This window comes from Chanodichthys erythropterus, chromosome 1 (assembly GCF_024489055.1).
Source record: "Chanodichthys erythropterus isolate Z2021 chromosome 1, ASM2448905v1, whole genome shotgun sequence".
Lineage (NCBI taxonomy): Eukaryota > Metazoa > Chordata > Actinopteri > Cypriniformes > Xenocyprididae > Chanodichthys > Chanodichthys erythropterus.
The window spans coordinates 22,559,522-22,575,370 of record NC_090221.1 but is presented as its reverse complement, the minus strand read 5'-3'; the positions used below and the strand labels follow the sequence as shown (position 1 = coordinate 22,575,370).

Genomic DNA, 15,849 nt, shown 5'->3' with positions numbered 1-15,849 from the left:
CTACTAGTAATAAACGAGTATTAACATTAGAAGGTATGTTGTTTCATCCACAGAAAGACATCTAAACACCATTTTTTTAAGGTCAATTCTGGTTTGTTTGTCGGACAAAATGGCGTATTCAGTGTTGTCATTGGTCGGGTTGGCTTTCAATCAAACTCCCATCAAAGGGTGAATTATAGTATGGTATATTTTTGATGCCATTAACCTGGCAAATCCAACAAATTCAATTGATTAGTTCTTCCTTATAACATGGCTTTTTTCCCTGGTGGATTAAGCTGTTTTCTGTCAGCTATTGGCATTTTTGTGTGCAGTATATATCAGATGGTCTGTGAATGACAAGTCCCTGGTTAGTTTATTCAATAGTCAATTTTTAGACTCTTGTTTTGTACTTAACTCTGCTATTTCTCATGTGACAACATACTAAAGGATATTCTTCATTGTACATATGTTTGTGATGAGATTGCTCCCTATAGTATGCACACTATAATGGTTGGGTGTACTGTTAATCTCTTGTTACTTCTAAACCTGGGTTTTTGAGCAGGTTTGACAACCTCCTGGACATTGTTCAAATAATGGCATTAGGCCAGACTGTAAATGAGACACCTATGCATATCTGTAGTTCATGTGATTCTCCTGTAGAATAAACACCATCTCCATCTTCATCTACAATTAGGTTCCTGCATCTACAGCCCCTGATAACCTGTATCTGGCTGTGGCATCAAACAGATCTTAGGTCAGCGTTTCATCTTTATCAGTCTTGCAATCCCGAGCATGTCTGGTTATTGCTTTCCACCTTCACATAGACACTAGCTCACTTTGTGCACTTCTCACATGTGTTTTGTCTTAATCAGCTTACCCTTGTTCTTCGCCAGCCAGGAAGGTGCATTAGTGTGTTTCTGTCCTCGCTTTGCATGCTTGATAAGCCCGATTTGGATCCTAAAAGCCAGGGATCCATGCTGAGCTACTTACCCAGGTGCCAAGGCCTGCTGACTGGGAGTGCTGCTTCCTCTGAGTGTCTCTTCCAGGGCCTTTACTGGAGAGTGTAGCACCAGATGTTCTGTGCTATTTTTGGGAAAGGTCTTAGAGTAGCAGAGAATGTGGGTCGGTCCAGAGAGCTGGACCGTGTTAGGTCGGTAGTTAAGGATGATATAGTTGTGTCTAAGGCAGAGATTTGGATTTCAGCAGGCTAAAGGTGGGATATGTCATTTCTACTGTAGCGCTTTTCAGAAACAGTGACTGTAGATTAAAACGTTTTTGGAAAGTGATTTTTGTTGGATTGCCAGCAATCGGTCGTCAGCGTGCAGTTTTGGGAGTATGTTGTAGAGGTCAGCTGATAAGGGTATTTCAAAGGCTAATGCTGATGCGTTAATTAGCAGAGTCATGATTGGCTACAGAGTACGAGTCCACGTCATCAGTTTCTGAGCTTTTCTCCACATTATTCATGAGAATGAACCCTTTTAATCCTATCACTGTGCCGTATTGTGCATGGAGATTTCAAATGTCTCCATTTAGCACTGTTCCTTCACCTGCTTGTTTAGATTTGCATTCGGACACATGTCATAAGTGTGTTTCCTCAGTACAGTAACACAAAAGTGTTGTTTGCATTTTCTCCATGATGTGGTCAGAGCTGGATTTTGACTACCAACACATGAAAATATGGCTGTAACAAAATATAATATGTAACAACACACGCATGAGAGAAATTTCTGCACAGGACACCGCAACGAGTTTAGTATAGTGGATATCAGTTCATACCTGGACCGTATTTCAAGTGATTTTTAATATACTAGTGCTAAAAACATGAACAAGCACCATGTATGCGCACATATTTCTTCATGTTTTCATATTGTTGATATTTCAAAGAACAATTTATCAAAACATATTTGATTTGTTCATAATAGTTGTTAGTAGTGTCTCGAAGTTTTTTTTGAGTTTGTTGTCATAGGGTTATATTTTTAAAATTCATCAAGGTGCCCCCAACTCTGTTGTTTGTTTTTCTTTCTCTGATCATATTTTAATATTCATTTGTCTGTAATGAGTCTGGTTTTATAGGTTGTTGTCTCCCCTCTTCCCACCTTCTACACTCCCACTTTTCCACAGCTTTACACGCCCATTTTTTTTAATTTTTTTTTCAAAACTGAGGTGTGAACGATCAGTGCTTAAACGAGGGTTTCACTTAAAAAACACTGTGGTATCTGTGTATCCATAGTATAATTTTTTTGTTGTTGTTGATTTTAGAATGTTATCATCTGATGCAGGTAATCTTGAAATGGTTAAATATTGGGACAGTTAATCATTTTGTTAATAGTGTTGTTTTATTAAATGACCTTATGCATCATAACTTTGATCAGTTCCTTTACAAAGTCATGATGCCTGTTCTGCCCTCCTAAAAAACCAACAGTGTAACTTTTTTTGACCTCTGCCACACTCAGTTAAACTTTGACCTTTGATCTCTGTCCTTTGCAGGTGATGTGTCTCCCATCAGCATGTCTCCCATCAGCCAATCCCAGTTTATCCCACTGGGAGAAATCCTGTGCCTGGCCATTTCTGCCATGAACTCCGCCCGTAAGACTGTCACGCAAGAGACTCTCATCGAACACCTAGCAACATGCTTCCCAGGTAATGTCCTTCAATGATAACACAGAACATAAGTGCAACATAAGTTCAACCTCGCTTCAGAGAAATTAATGTTGAGCTTAATATTTTTCACCTTACATGAGACCAGACGTGCTCTGTTATTTTCATGCCTCTTAAAAGGTGCTGGAAGCATCTGTAAATCTTACATGTTGAATCTGTTTTATAGCGGTTCAGTGAATTTATTTTCTTCAGTTTTTGCCAGTAACACCAGCCGTAACCATTTACACAGCCATTTGCACATGATAATAGCCATAACCTGGAACATCTGGATAAAGTCTCATATTTAGAGTGCTGTAAACCATGATGTTGTCACTGTAGTGATACGGAAAGTTTAACATCCGTTGTTATATGCACTTATTGCAGAAACAGCACAGGATAATGTTGTTTTGCTGAAATTTGTGGTTGGATTATGGGGAAAATGTGTTGTAATATTTTCTCAGTGGATGTGATACAGACATAGTGAATCAGCATTCTTAAGGCTTTAAAGTGTGATGCAACTAAACACAAGTATTAAATATATTTTATTTTTTGAAATGCTGGTTTTAGATGTATATTTGAATATACTGTATCAGTGTAGAAAACTATACAAATATATAGGCACAGCCGTGCTAATATAAAGACATATCGCATGGCTACTCGTGTGATATTGTGTTTTGGGTGAAACTTCCTTCCATCACGGATTCAAATCTCAAGTTGACAGTTTAATATTTTAGCCCAAGCCTCTTTTACTAACTCAAAAATGTCACTTTACAACTAGTAACTAAGGAATGGGCTACTTCAGTGAAGTTATTAGAGAGCAACAATGAGGCAGGACGTGCATATGAATGAAAAAGAGAGAGATCGTTAGACAGACAGAATGTGCATGGTTTTAGTTTCAGTTTTAAGGGACCAGAATGACAAATATTTTTACATTAGTACTGCCAAAGCATTGCGTGCATTTAAAACAAGACTAAAGTGTAAAGTCATCAGCATAAAGAACATCAAATATATTATTTATATATATTTTTGTTTGTTTTTTAACTCAAGGTCAGATTTATTTTATATTTCACCAATAAAATATATACATAAATAACATCAGATATCTATTGTTTATATATATTTAGTAGGGCTGCACGATATATCGCATGAGGTGTCACGCGCATTTCGTCAGTAAAGCCGGTTCAATCACCTGCCATCACCTGCTTTCAAATGGAGCGGCATTTAATAGACAGAACCGTAGATCACTGACAAGCCACGCAATATTGCGTTCATATCGCAGATGAATCGCCTTCGATAATGAACGCGATATTGCGTGGCTTTTCAGTGATCTACGGCTCTGTCTATTAAATGCCGCTCCATTTGAAAGCAGGTTATGGTGATTTAGCGGTAATCAGGGAACTGGCTTTACTGACAAAATGCACGTGACAATCTCAAGCAATATATCGTGCAGCCCTAATATTTAGTTTTTTTCATGATTCATTCAACATTTAAATTGGGTCAAAATCAATTTTACAACTACTGATCTACTGCGAGTGGTTCTTGGAACTATTGATCACATTTATTTGTACATTGCCATTTATCATACATTCCGTGAAATAGCTATTTGGAGATAAAGTCTTTTGTTGCTTTTTTGGTATGGTTTTCTTTTGATCTGCTAGTACTGCACTCCAGCATTTTCTACTCTCTAGTGATGGTCATTTTGCATACATTTTGCATCATTTTCTTTGTACAGTATGGGTTAAACAAATCAGAAGCATGCCCACTGGTGGCCATGATCTCTCTCGCTTGCAATCCTTCTAAGCTCTTCAAACATAGCGCCCCTCCGATTTTGCCTGTCGACCTCCATTGGGTTTTTGTGGTTTCCACATTAAATGTCATTGTGAAATATTTTGTACCATTTTCGTCTCACTTCAGTTGAAACGAGTCCCTCTTCTTGCAAAGTGTAAATGAATGTCATAGCACATCTTATTTAATAAACCTTTTTTGGGTTGCCAGGGTCTGGTGAAGCAGGTCGCATCAGTATTTGCTAGACTTCAGATGATATCGGTGGGTAGTGTGATGTTCTATCCATACAGGATGGTCTGATCTGTTTAACAATTTTTTTTAAAACGTTGTTGGCGGATGTGAACTTGGAGTCTTGCATTAAATTCCACGCACCGCTAAGAGGGACTGCATGCCCCTGATATAGAGAGCAATAGAAGAAAATATAAAAGTACTTTTTTTTTTTTTGTATCCTTCTAAAATGGCTTAAAATTATGATTTTGAATTAATTCACTTGAATTGTAACTGAACCTTACCTATTCTAATGCCATGTTTGCTACCAATGTTTAAATCAAAGGCACTATTCAAGATGCTCTATATATTTGAAGATTGTGAAGTCAGTCTTTAGGACTTACCCCAAAAAATCATTGCAGTATTCAAGATTATTGGTTTATTTGATGTGACTAAAAAAATATTGTGATTTATTCAATATATTGCCTAGCCCTAAATGTATTAGCAAAGCCTTAATTGTTGTGCTAAATGTCAGTTATGTTTTTGTTTTTTTTGTGGTCAAATATGGTCCGTTTCAGCTTCTCAGTAGTATGATGTTGATTATATCGTGAGAGTGAGACTGAGCTAAAGAGATGCAGCAGATACTGAGTCATAATGAGCTCTGTGTCCCTTACGTTGTGAGGCAGCGAAGTTACTATAGAATCAGTAGTGAACAAAGAAGTTGCTATAGAATCAGGATCTCATCCTTCCAGCTCACACCCTAAACACAAAGTTTTGAACCAGCTATACTTTTTGCCAGTGGCGTAACTTTGTTTTAAAAAGTGGGTGGGACAGAAATGTGTATGTGTGTGTGTGTGTGTGTGTGTGGGGGGGGGGGGGGGGGGTATAATTACAATAAAAATGATATGATATTAAAACTAATATGATAGTTTCTTCCTTACATCTGCTATAATACAATATGTCTCGAGAGTATGTATATTAGTTAATAAATATGTGGATCCGCTGCTGAAAATAGATTGTCCTGATGGACTGGAGGCATTATTTTCGTTTAGCATGCAAGAGATTCTGGGTTCGAATCCAACCATGTATGATTTTTTTTATTTTTTTTTTTATCATTAAAACCAAAGATGTTCGTCAGTGATTGTATATCAAGAGCAGGGACACGTTTATGTGTATTTTGTTTTGTGATTCAACGTAACGAATAGAGAGTCGCATTAGATTGAAGCGCTCGTCCGTGTGAACACTGCGCAGTGTGCACGAGCGCCAAGAGAACACTGTTGCGCCTCTGATAACAGCGACAACGAGCACTCAACATGATTTCAAAAACAACACATCCCAGCGCCAGATCGCCTATTATTAACACAAATTGATAATCAACTAGAGGTGTTTCTTTTGTATTAGATATCCGCGAGATGCCGCGAGATGATTCAAAAAGTGGTGGGGACAATATCGATCATTTCAAAAAGTGGTGGGGACGTGACCCACCCACACCACCCGTCCCACCCGCAAATTACGCCTATGCTTTTTGCACACCTGGACCTGGACTATATTACCAGTATTGAGAAGGCAAGTCAGAGTCTGTGGTGTTTGTGGTCACCAGGTAAATAGGGCACCTTAGTAGGTTTGGTTTGATTCAGTTTGTAAGGTTACCTTGAACTACTTTAAGTCACTTTAGATCAAATCTGACAAATAAATACATGTAAATGTATCTGAGTGTGTATAAAAGTCTTAATGGGGATAGTTTTGTTCTGGTAAAAAGATAAAAGTGTGTTGGAGAGAGGCACATTGAATGTAAAAATAAAGCATACAGGCATCATTGAAATGTAACATGTTATTCCACAGAGCCAATTTTCATATGACTCATGTAGCAGTTCTTCTCCCTGCATATATTGCAGGAAAGAAAATTCCCCCAATGAAGTTTCTGTTTTGGCTCAGGTGCAAATCCACTAATGTGTTTATTTTGGAGGAAGCTGCTGTTAAGAGGATGTTGCATTGATCTGTTGTGAAAAATAGTCTTTTTGTGAGGCACACAGCATCACATTATTACTGCTTGGTTTCTCTCTTTTTTTTCTTTTTTTTAGAGGTCAAAGTCTGTTTGTTTGGTGAAAAAAAAACACTTCTAATGTAAAAGTAAAACTTTGAAATGGAAACTTCGGCAACAAAGACTCAGTGTATTCTTCTGACAGTTTTTTGTGTAATCTAAAGAGGGTTGAAGTTTAGTTGAGTTACATTTTTTTTTATCCTTTTTTTGCAGCAGGGCTTCGTTGTTCTTAAAGGGATAGTTCACCCAAAAATTTTAATTCTCATTATTTATTCACCCTCAAGTTGGTCCAAACCTGTATATATTTCTTTGTTCTGTACACAAAGGAAGATATTTGGAAGAATGTTTATAACCAAGCAGATCTTGCCCCCCATTGACCTCTTTGCAATAAGTGCAGCCAAAGATAAAAAATATTTTCTTTTTGTGAGCGGCAGTGGCAGCCGCATCAGCTTTAACCAGTTATTGAACAGATTATTAACATCCAATCATAAAAAATTTCAGTGAGCTCATATTGGAGTGTTGAAAATGATTGTTTTAAATGTAGTAGAATCCCCAGAGTTGTATGACCCATAAAAAAATTCTCATACAGAGATATAAATTAAAAAAATCTAGAGTGCATGAGTTGGTTTTCCAGTTAAAAGTACAAATATTTGCAAAATGTCAGTTAACTGTGTGTGACATGAAAACTTTGCTAGTCATATTCCCATGAAATGATAAAAAACAAATAACACAAACACTAAATTTCTGTTATATATACTTAGTCAGTTTTTAGCAAATACTGTAGGGGATTAAGGGGATATTAGTGGATACAGTTAAGACCCAAGGACCAGATATGATGATATGATAAAATTAGTTAAAGAAAATTTTACTGAAGAATACTTTGCAGTTTCATCAGCAAAAGTCAGCTTCAACAACAACAACAAAAAAAAAGTCAGTTCGTAGGCTGCTCTGCATCCATCCATTCACAAAACCACAGCAATTATACTTTACACAGGTCACTAAACTATGTCATTGCTTCAGGTGAAAAGGATTCTGATTGGCTAAGAAATAGATTTAGAAATTGTTCACACATGGATTGATAGACATAAGCATGTCTCCATAGATTATACAGATGACAACAAACCCCTGGTTTAGGCACGGAGTGACATACATCCAAGGTCACAGAACTGCTCTTCTAGGCACCAGTTTGTCTGGAAAAACAAGTCATTCCAGCATCCAGGGTGCCATTTGGTATTTGGTTTGTTCATTTAACCAATACTGATCTGTAACAGAGAACCAGAACACATTCACAGGTACATAGCAACTTCAAGGTTGAAGTTGGTTGAGCTCTTGCTCTAATCAGGACAGAACAAACAGGTAAGTTGTACTTTTCTCTCAGTAAGAGGTACAGACAATATTCATCATTATTTTCTAGTGATTGAAGATTAAAAGTAAAGTAAATGAAGCTTGAAGAAGTCATTAAAATAATTGAATATATGGAAGGATAAATATTCATTTTTGATTAATACCTTGATTATTAACATTCACACAAAAGCATATATATAGAAGTGACAGTGGATTCCAGAATCGGACCCTTCAATAAAAATGTGACATTGTTAATTTTAACTATATGGCAATGTCCGCCTGAGAGAGTGACGCGAGCTCCGACTTGACTGCACAGCATGCTTCCACTACAAGAAAAAAGCAGCTGCATACTGCCTATCTGAGTGTGGTATAACCATACTTATTAGCGAATAATCAGCGTAATGAAAATTGCATGTATTGAGTGTAAGAGTTCTGCTCATGTCATGTAAACATCTTACTGCGATTAAGACTTTACTCTGATTATGAGAAATAATTGCATTATTGGTGCACATGTAAATATAGTCATTGAATGGTAGTAGTGATTTGATTATTTTTATAAAACCCTCTGAACTTGGAATGGACATTTGTCTTGGTTGCTCCATCTTGAGATGCCTTTTTCTTTATGTTGCAGTTTAATAAATCTAAAATGTCTGCTGTGTTTAATAGTCATTTGAATGTAAGGCATCTATCAAGATCTTGAGAAGAACTTCTTAACTCAACAGCTCTGTCTTTAGAACCAAAGTGAATTTCTGCATTAAGTGAGGGGCTGTTGTTCTCGATTGGATTAGACAGTCGTGTGTGTGAGTGTGTGTGTGTGTAAGGTTGAATTAGGATTGCACCTCATTGACAGGGAAACTAAGCAGCAACTATGATGTAAGTACAGGCAACCCTTCTCCACCTCAGTGTCCACATTTACAAGTGCACTGGACTACGAATGTACTGCAAATGACGAAGCAGAACTGATATAGCGCTCAACTCTAACTCCATATATTATCACATTTGGGGGCTTCTTTACTGTTTGAAAGAGTTCAGGAGTGGAAAAAATACTCATAGACTGTTTCTCTTTTAAAACTATGACATCACAAATGCGCTCACCTAAGCTATCATCACAAATATCTCTATTTGGACCACCAAAGTTTATGAGACAGACATACTGAAAACTCTCGCCCTGAAGTGTGGATGTTTGAATGGGATGTTGCTTGCTGCGTTTTAGCTGCAGGGTTGGGTTGGGGGGAGATGTTGCGTCACACTAGGCTGGTTTTAAGGACTCCATGATGTAATGGGGAGTAATGCCAGCAGAGCAGCAAAGCTCTGAAAGCAGTCAGCCATGCACGGAAGGCAGACACTGCTGCACCGTGTCTATATGCTGCATTAAACACACCCATACATAGTATTGCACAGAGCAGAATGGTAATGGATTTTTAATAAAAAGCTGTTTATTTTAGCTTTATTGAGCATATATGCAGATCTAAGCTCTCTGGCATGTTGTGATCTGTATATTGGTCAGTGTAGAGGGGATGAAATGAGAGGCAATCTTCGAGTAAAGGACAACAAACATTATTATACATAAAAGAATTGTAAGTGCTTGAAACAAAAAAAATACAGCATGTTTTTAAATCCCAGTATATTGTCATTTTGTGGAATCGCACCTTGTGATACTTTTAGTTTGTTACAATCAGATTAAGATTGTGGTTTCAGTGTCACATGGATATTGTTAGTGTCAAGGTAATTGTTTTGCCGTATTGGACTGATCGTCTTCTGTCTCTTTTTCTGTCTGGTAGGCGTCCCCACTCCAAGTATGGAGATTTTGCGGCACACGCTCAACATGCTGGTCCGAGAGCGGAAGATCTACCCAACTCCAGAGGGTTATTTCATTGTCACCCAGCAGACATACTTCATCACGCCTTCCCTCATTAGGACTAACAGCAAGTGGTATCACCTAGACGAAAGGATACCAGAACGCATGCAGCAGCAGCAGCAGCAGCCGTGTACCTCTCCTCATTCAGGTACAATGACACCCTCCACATCCGGATGTGTCCGGGAAAGAACTCATCACAAGAACCACAGTGATTCCTACAACAACAGCTACCGGGAGGACATGCCTAGCACACATACCTCAACCTTACAGAGAAGGTCTAAGGAGCATAAAGAGGTTTCTCCTGTGTCTCCGCCCCCTCAGCAGCCATCAGAGAAGAGTAAGAGTGCGCTTAGTTTTCCATTTAAAACAGAGACAAACAGTAAACACAAAGATGGAAGCAGCAGCAGTGGGGAGAAGCAGTCTAAGAAGTTTGGACTGAAGCTCTTCAGGTTGAGCTTTAAGAAGGACAAGACAAAACATCTAGCCACGTTTTCCGCCCAGTTCCCACCTGAGGAGTGGCCACTGCGGGACGAGGAGACACCAACCACCGTTCCCAGAGAGGTGGAGATGGAGATCATCCGTCGGATTAACCCAGATCTCACGGTGGAGAACCTTGCTCGCCACACAGCAGTAATGAAACGATTGGAGGAAGAGAAGGCACAGAGGAACAAAGCGAACTCCTCGGCTCAGCAAAGTGCACGCAGCAAGAGGAGCCGCAGCCATCGAAAGACCCAGCAGGGCAAGGCCTCACGTTCACATAGCAAAACACGAGCATCCAGGGGGGATCCATCTGAAGGATCCAACCTGGACATATCCTATGACCGGGATTACAGATTCTACAGCTCCTCATTGGTACGTTCTCCACGTGAAACCATGATGTCCATGGAGCGAAATAGGGGGAAGTATATGGTTCACAGCAACCCCAATATTGTGGAGTCTCACTTTACAACCGCTCCAGAGTGGGATGTTTCTGGGGAACTAGCAAAGCGGCGGACAGAAATGCCATTCCCAGAACCCTCTAGGGCACAGTCACATTCCAAAGTCCACCGAAGTCATAGTCATACACAAGAGAGAAAGTCACGAAATGAGAGGTCAGACAAGGCCAAAGAAAGGTCACGCTCTATGGACAACTCCAAGGGACCTCTTGGTGGTCCATTTTTAGGTGGCCCAGAGGAATTTGAGTGCAGTCCCGATGACAGGAATCGGTACTACACTGACGATGGTACTTTGAGGGCGTCTGCGCAGGCAACCCACTATTCCCGCATTATGCTCTCTGCTGCTAGATTACACTCTGACGTTTGTGTGCCTGATGTTGGGAGAGGATCCTCAGAGGATGCTGTGCTTTACCGGACGCTGGAGAAGAGTAAAAGCAGGGATAGTCTTCCTGCTTACAATGACCTGAAGTCTTGCTCTCCCAAAACACCTGTGGATGACTATTTCCAGTGTACTGCGGCAAATGAAGTCTCTCTCTCTGCCCCATCATCTCTTGTAAAACCCAGCCATGACTTTACGGATAGTGTCTGGAAAGGGATCTCCTCTGACCGACTGACCCCTCATCTACCACCATCTCACCCTATAGAATATAAAGAGGAGTCAGCCAAGGGACAAAGTAGTATTCCTATAGCGACAACGAGCCAAACTCCTGAGCATCTCCCCAATGGACGATTGTTACACCAACACAATCCCGACTCAGGTGACTTGGACAAAATGCCAGAGGTTTACAGCCAAGAGACTTTGTTTAAGCCTCCAGACTACGTGGAGAGCAGCTTCTCAAGGCCAGGTACGATAGGTAAGTCCCCTCACACCAAGTCAGCAGAGGTCCTGGAGACTCAGGAGCATTTCGATAAACCTCTACCACTGACCGTGCCACCATCCTCGGCTCAGGAGCAGGCTTCATGCGCAGAAACCACCTTTGACTATTACAATGTGTCGGATGACGATTCGGAGGAGACAAGTCATAAGAACCGAGTGGAGGAGAAAGTTCTAGAAGAGGGAGGGACAATGCAATGGCTGCTGGAACGTGAGAAGGAGCGGGATTTGCAGCGGAAGTTTGAGAAGAACCTTACCTTTCTAAGTCCCAAGGAAGGTGAGGGCAACAACAGCCAAAAATCAGTCCATTCTACCCGACTGGACAGTATGGACTCCAGCAGTGTGACTGTGGACAGTGGATTTAATTCCCCACGGTAAGGCACTCAGGGCCAATTTAAGGGTTTGTTTCATTTGTTGTGTTGGCAATAGGGTGTGTCTGAAATGAGAGTTATGCTATTCTATGAATAGACATATCCTTGTTTTTAACTCAGTGTTAACTCACAGGAACATTTAGGGTTTTTTTTTTTTTGCTTTTATAGACATTACAGAATTCCGTAGAGTCTTAGTTTAAACCCAGTTGTTCAAGCCTTACATTTTCTTATTTTAAGCAGTAGTAACCACCTCTGTGAATGACATTAAGGCCAGAAACATACTCTATGCAAGTACAAAAATACCAGTGCTTGGCCAATGCATTGTAAGTGCTGTGGCGGCAACAAACTTCAGTAACCTAATAGAGTTAATTTAAAATGTCATGTGCCATTTAACCTCTGGGTTATATTTCAGGTAACTAGTTATAAATATGTCAACAGTTTAACTAACTGTTACATGCTTAGCACGATACTGTTAAAATTGTTGCTCTGCCACAACAGTAGTTGACCTGAAATATAACTTCCCACTATAGTGGCCCTTGCAGAAGTGATGAGAATGACTTTTACACGTTGCATTACAAATATGACACATTTTGCAAGGATTCATACTTGCGTAGAGTATTTTTGTGGTTTAATGCTACTCCACTATGTATCAGGTTTTAACTAAAATGGGAGAGGCCCTAACATGTGAGAGGTACTTAATATACCTTAATGTAGGTCAACCACTACCAGTTTTATAACTGCAATCTTTAAAAGGGTTTACACCATTTGTTTTTGTTTGGTTTTGTTTTAAACTGATTTTTTTGTTTAAATGTGTTGTTTTGGGTGCTCCTTTTGTCATTTTTGTCTAAATGAACATTATGTTTGTATTTTAAGGCTGCATTGTTGCAATGTGTGTTCTCAACCAAAATCCATTGGGTTAATTAACACTGTTCTCAAAATTATCACAATATAAAATGGATAAGCACATCTCTGTCACTTTATCTATTGATGTGTTTGAGGCCTTACTTAAATAATAAATTGCCTTGAGCACATGATGCAACTTGTGCAACTTTATGTCCTGACGTTATCCTTGTCCTCCCTTTCAACCTGCACCCAAACCCTTTGATCTCATCTTCCAAATGTCTGAAACTTCTCATACTACAAACTTCCAGTAGATGTTTTCATGCTCAGATATTGCAGTGCAATAATATTGACTCAGAAAACACTTTGCAAAGTTGGATGCAAAGTCCGTTTTGCAGGAAAAAAATCCAACAATAAAAAAGACTCATCATCCAGATTGATATAAAGAAGTTTGTGATATCCACTTGAGGGAATATACCATGTTTTAAAAATCAGACTTCTTGAACTGCTGAAATTGATGAAGTTGACTGTGTTTAAAAAAAAAAATGTGATTGGGTGAAGAAAAACAAGCACTGTTCTGTTACTCGGGTCACCCTGTGAGGCAGAGCGTGGTAAGAACACTTCACTGTAGTGACGGTGACCCCGCTTAGTGCCAAAAGACTGATGAGACATTTCAAACATTTGAGGAACAAAATGTTACCCCCATGTTTAATTTTGTTTTTAACTGTGATATTTTTTTTATTTTTTTTTTCCCAAATTAAAGTATGTTGTTTTTCATACAGTGGTTCAGTTGTAGTTTTTACCTTCTGTGTGTGTATATATATTTGTTTTGTGCAGTTCCTTCCTGTGTTTTCATTCTCCCTTCTTGCATTTTGGTGGCAAGCCATGTTCAAAACATCATAGAAAAGGGAAATGGTATGTTTTAAACAGCGGTATGTCAAAAAATACTCAACTATTGTCCTAAACATTATAAAAACCAATGTGAATATTATTATATTAGTCCTTTAATAGGTACACCCATAAAAATTGATTTATTTATGTAGGAGTTTGCAGGGTTTTATTTATTTATTTATTTTACAGTGATGTATAAAATGTATATTTCTTAATAGTTATCCATTTAAAAAAACATTTTTTTTAGTTATTATACTACTAATAACAAATAAAATAGACATAAAACACACAAAAAATACTGATTTGCTAACTTTCAAATCTGAGTTTTTACAGTGATATATTCAAATGGGTTGAAATTTGATCATGATACTGATGTTTAATATATGTGCTGGTTATTTAAAGCTGAATGAACTAGCTTAGAAGTGGAGCTGAGCTGTATGTCGTCTGAATGGATTCCATTTGCATTTGATTGCCCAAATCTGAAAGGGGGAATCTAAATTTAATCAGTCACATTTAAAATAAACCAATTAATGTGACATTTTCAGATGATTTTTGTTTATACAACCTCTCTCATATAGTCCTGCATCTTACATTGGGCATGTTTGGGCTCTTTGAGAGAAACATTTATTGGCATGATGCTTTTAGAGTCAGCATAGAAATCCATGAAACTTTTATAAATATTCTGTTCTTTCAGGTTTGTATTCCTCATTTTACTTACTTTTTTTCTTAGCTTCCATACTGTCCTTTCTCTTTTCCATTTACTTTTAATTTAGTATCAATTAAATGAACTGAATGAAGTTGGAATTTAAAATGAAGTTATTCAAAGAAATTCAACACGGTCACTCAGAACAAACTTCATTAATCCAATACAACATTTGTATAATCATTTCTGTTTTGTCCCAAACATATATACTTTATTATCTATCTATCTATCTATCTATCTATCTATCTATCTATCTATCTATCTATCTATCTATCTATCTATCTATCTATCTATCTATCTATCTATCTATCTATCTATCTATCTATCTATCTATCTATCTATCTATCTATCTATCTATCTATCTATCTATCTATCTATCTATCTATCTATCTATACTGTTTAAAGTTTTGGGGGTATTTTAAAAATAATAACCCTTTTATTCATCAAGGAATATTGGACATATTTTTCTAAACTAAGCTCAAGAAAAAATCATCACAGTTCTCTAAAAGATTTTAATTTTGCTTTACAGCACGACAAGCATTGTTGTGACTTGCTATTATAGATATTGACAGGAACATTTATATATGCCACCATTTTGAATTTCATTCCATTTTAATTCTGCTTCTTGTAGTCAAATTCAAATTCTACATCCTGTTTGCAACTTTAAATTCAGGAGTTTATTTGGGATTAAAACGGCATTCTCAGTTCAGTTCTGGGCTGCGTTTCCCAAAAGCATTGTAAGACTAAGTTGATTGTAGAAAAATTGCCACCAATGGTCTCTACGATCAACTTACAATGCTTTTGGGAAATGCAGCCCTGAATAGTGCACAACCTTGATCAACACTAATGACAAGATTGCGATTGTTAATCTTTGATTAACTCCCATCTGTGTTCCTCTTTCAGCATGTTACTAATCAATTTTCCATTTCTGCTTTCTTCATAACACTTTCATTCTTTTTCCCTTTCTGTCCTTCTGTACTGCTTCAGCACACGGGAAAGCCTTGCTTCGAACACCTCAAGTAATGTGGAAAATAGCAGGCGTCAGAATATGGCTTTGAGTCCAGGACACATTGGCACCAAAAGACCCCCGCCTCCCTACCAGCCCCCCAGCTTCCGTACCATCCGTGAGCCGCCCGCCAACCGCACGGAGAAACAGGCCTCCATCACCAGTGTGTAGTGATGGGGACTGTTAAACTGAACTTCACCAGGACTGTTACAATCTTACAGGCTGGACCTTCTGAGCTCGTGTGACGCCTGTTCCAGCTGTAATTTCAAATAGAGACATGTTTCAGAAAAAGCAGTTCATCATGATTCACTGGAGGTATCTTTTACTTTTTCTTTTTTTTTTGATATTTGTAACAAATACTGCTGCAGACAAACACGT

The 15,849-nt window shown here is 38.4% G+C and overlaps 1 protein-coding gene across 4 annotated transcripts in view; it reads left to right on the top strand.

The window, feature by feature from the left end:
• Positions 1-15,642, top strand: part of stox2b (storkhead box 2b) — an 85,970-nt gene extending 70,328 nt beyond the window's left edge. For all 4 annotated transcript variants that reach the window (XM_067382182.1, XM_067382154.1, XM_067382165.1 and 1 more), the window contains exons 2-4: positions 2,467-2,619; positions 9,775-12,034; positions 15,453-15,642. In XM_067382182.1, coding sequence (XP_067238283.1) covers positions 2,487-2,619; positions 9,775-12,034; positions 15,453-15,642 — 2,583 coding nt within the window. In that variant the 5' untranslated portion in view covers positions 2,467-2,486. The remainder of the gene's footprint in view (positions 1-2,466; positions 2,620-9,774; positions 12,035-15,452) is intronic.
• The last annotated feature ends 207 nt before the right edge of the window (positions 15,643-15,849 follow it).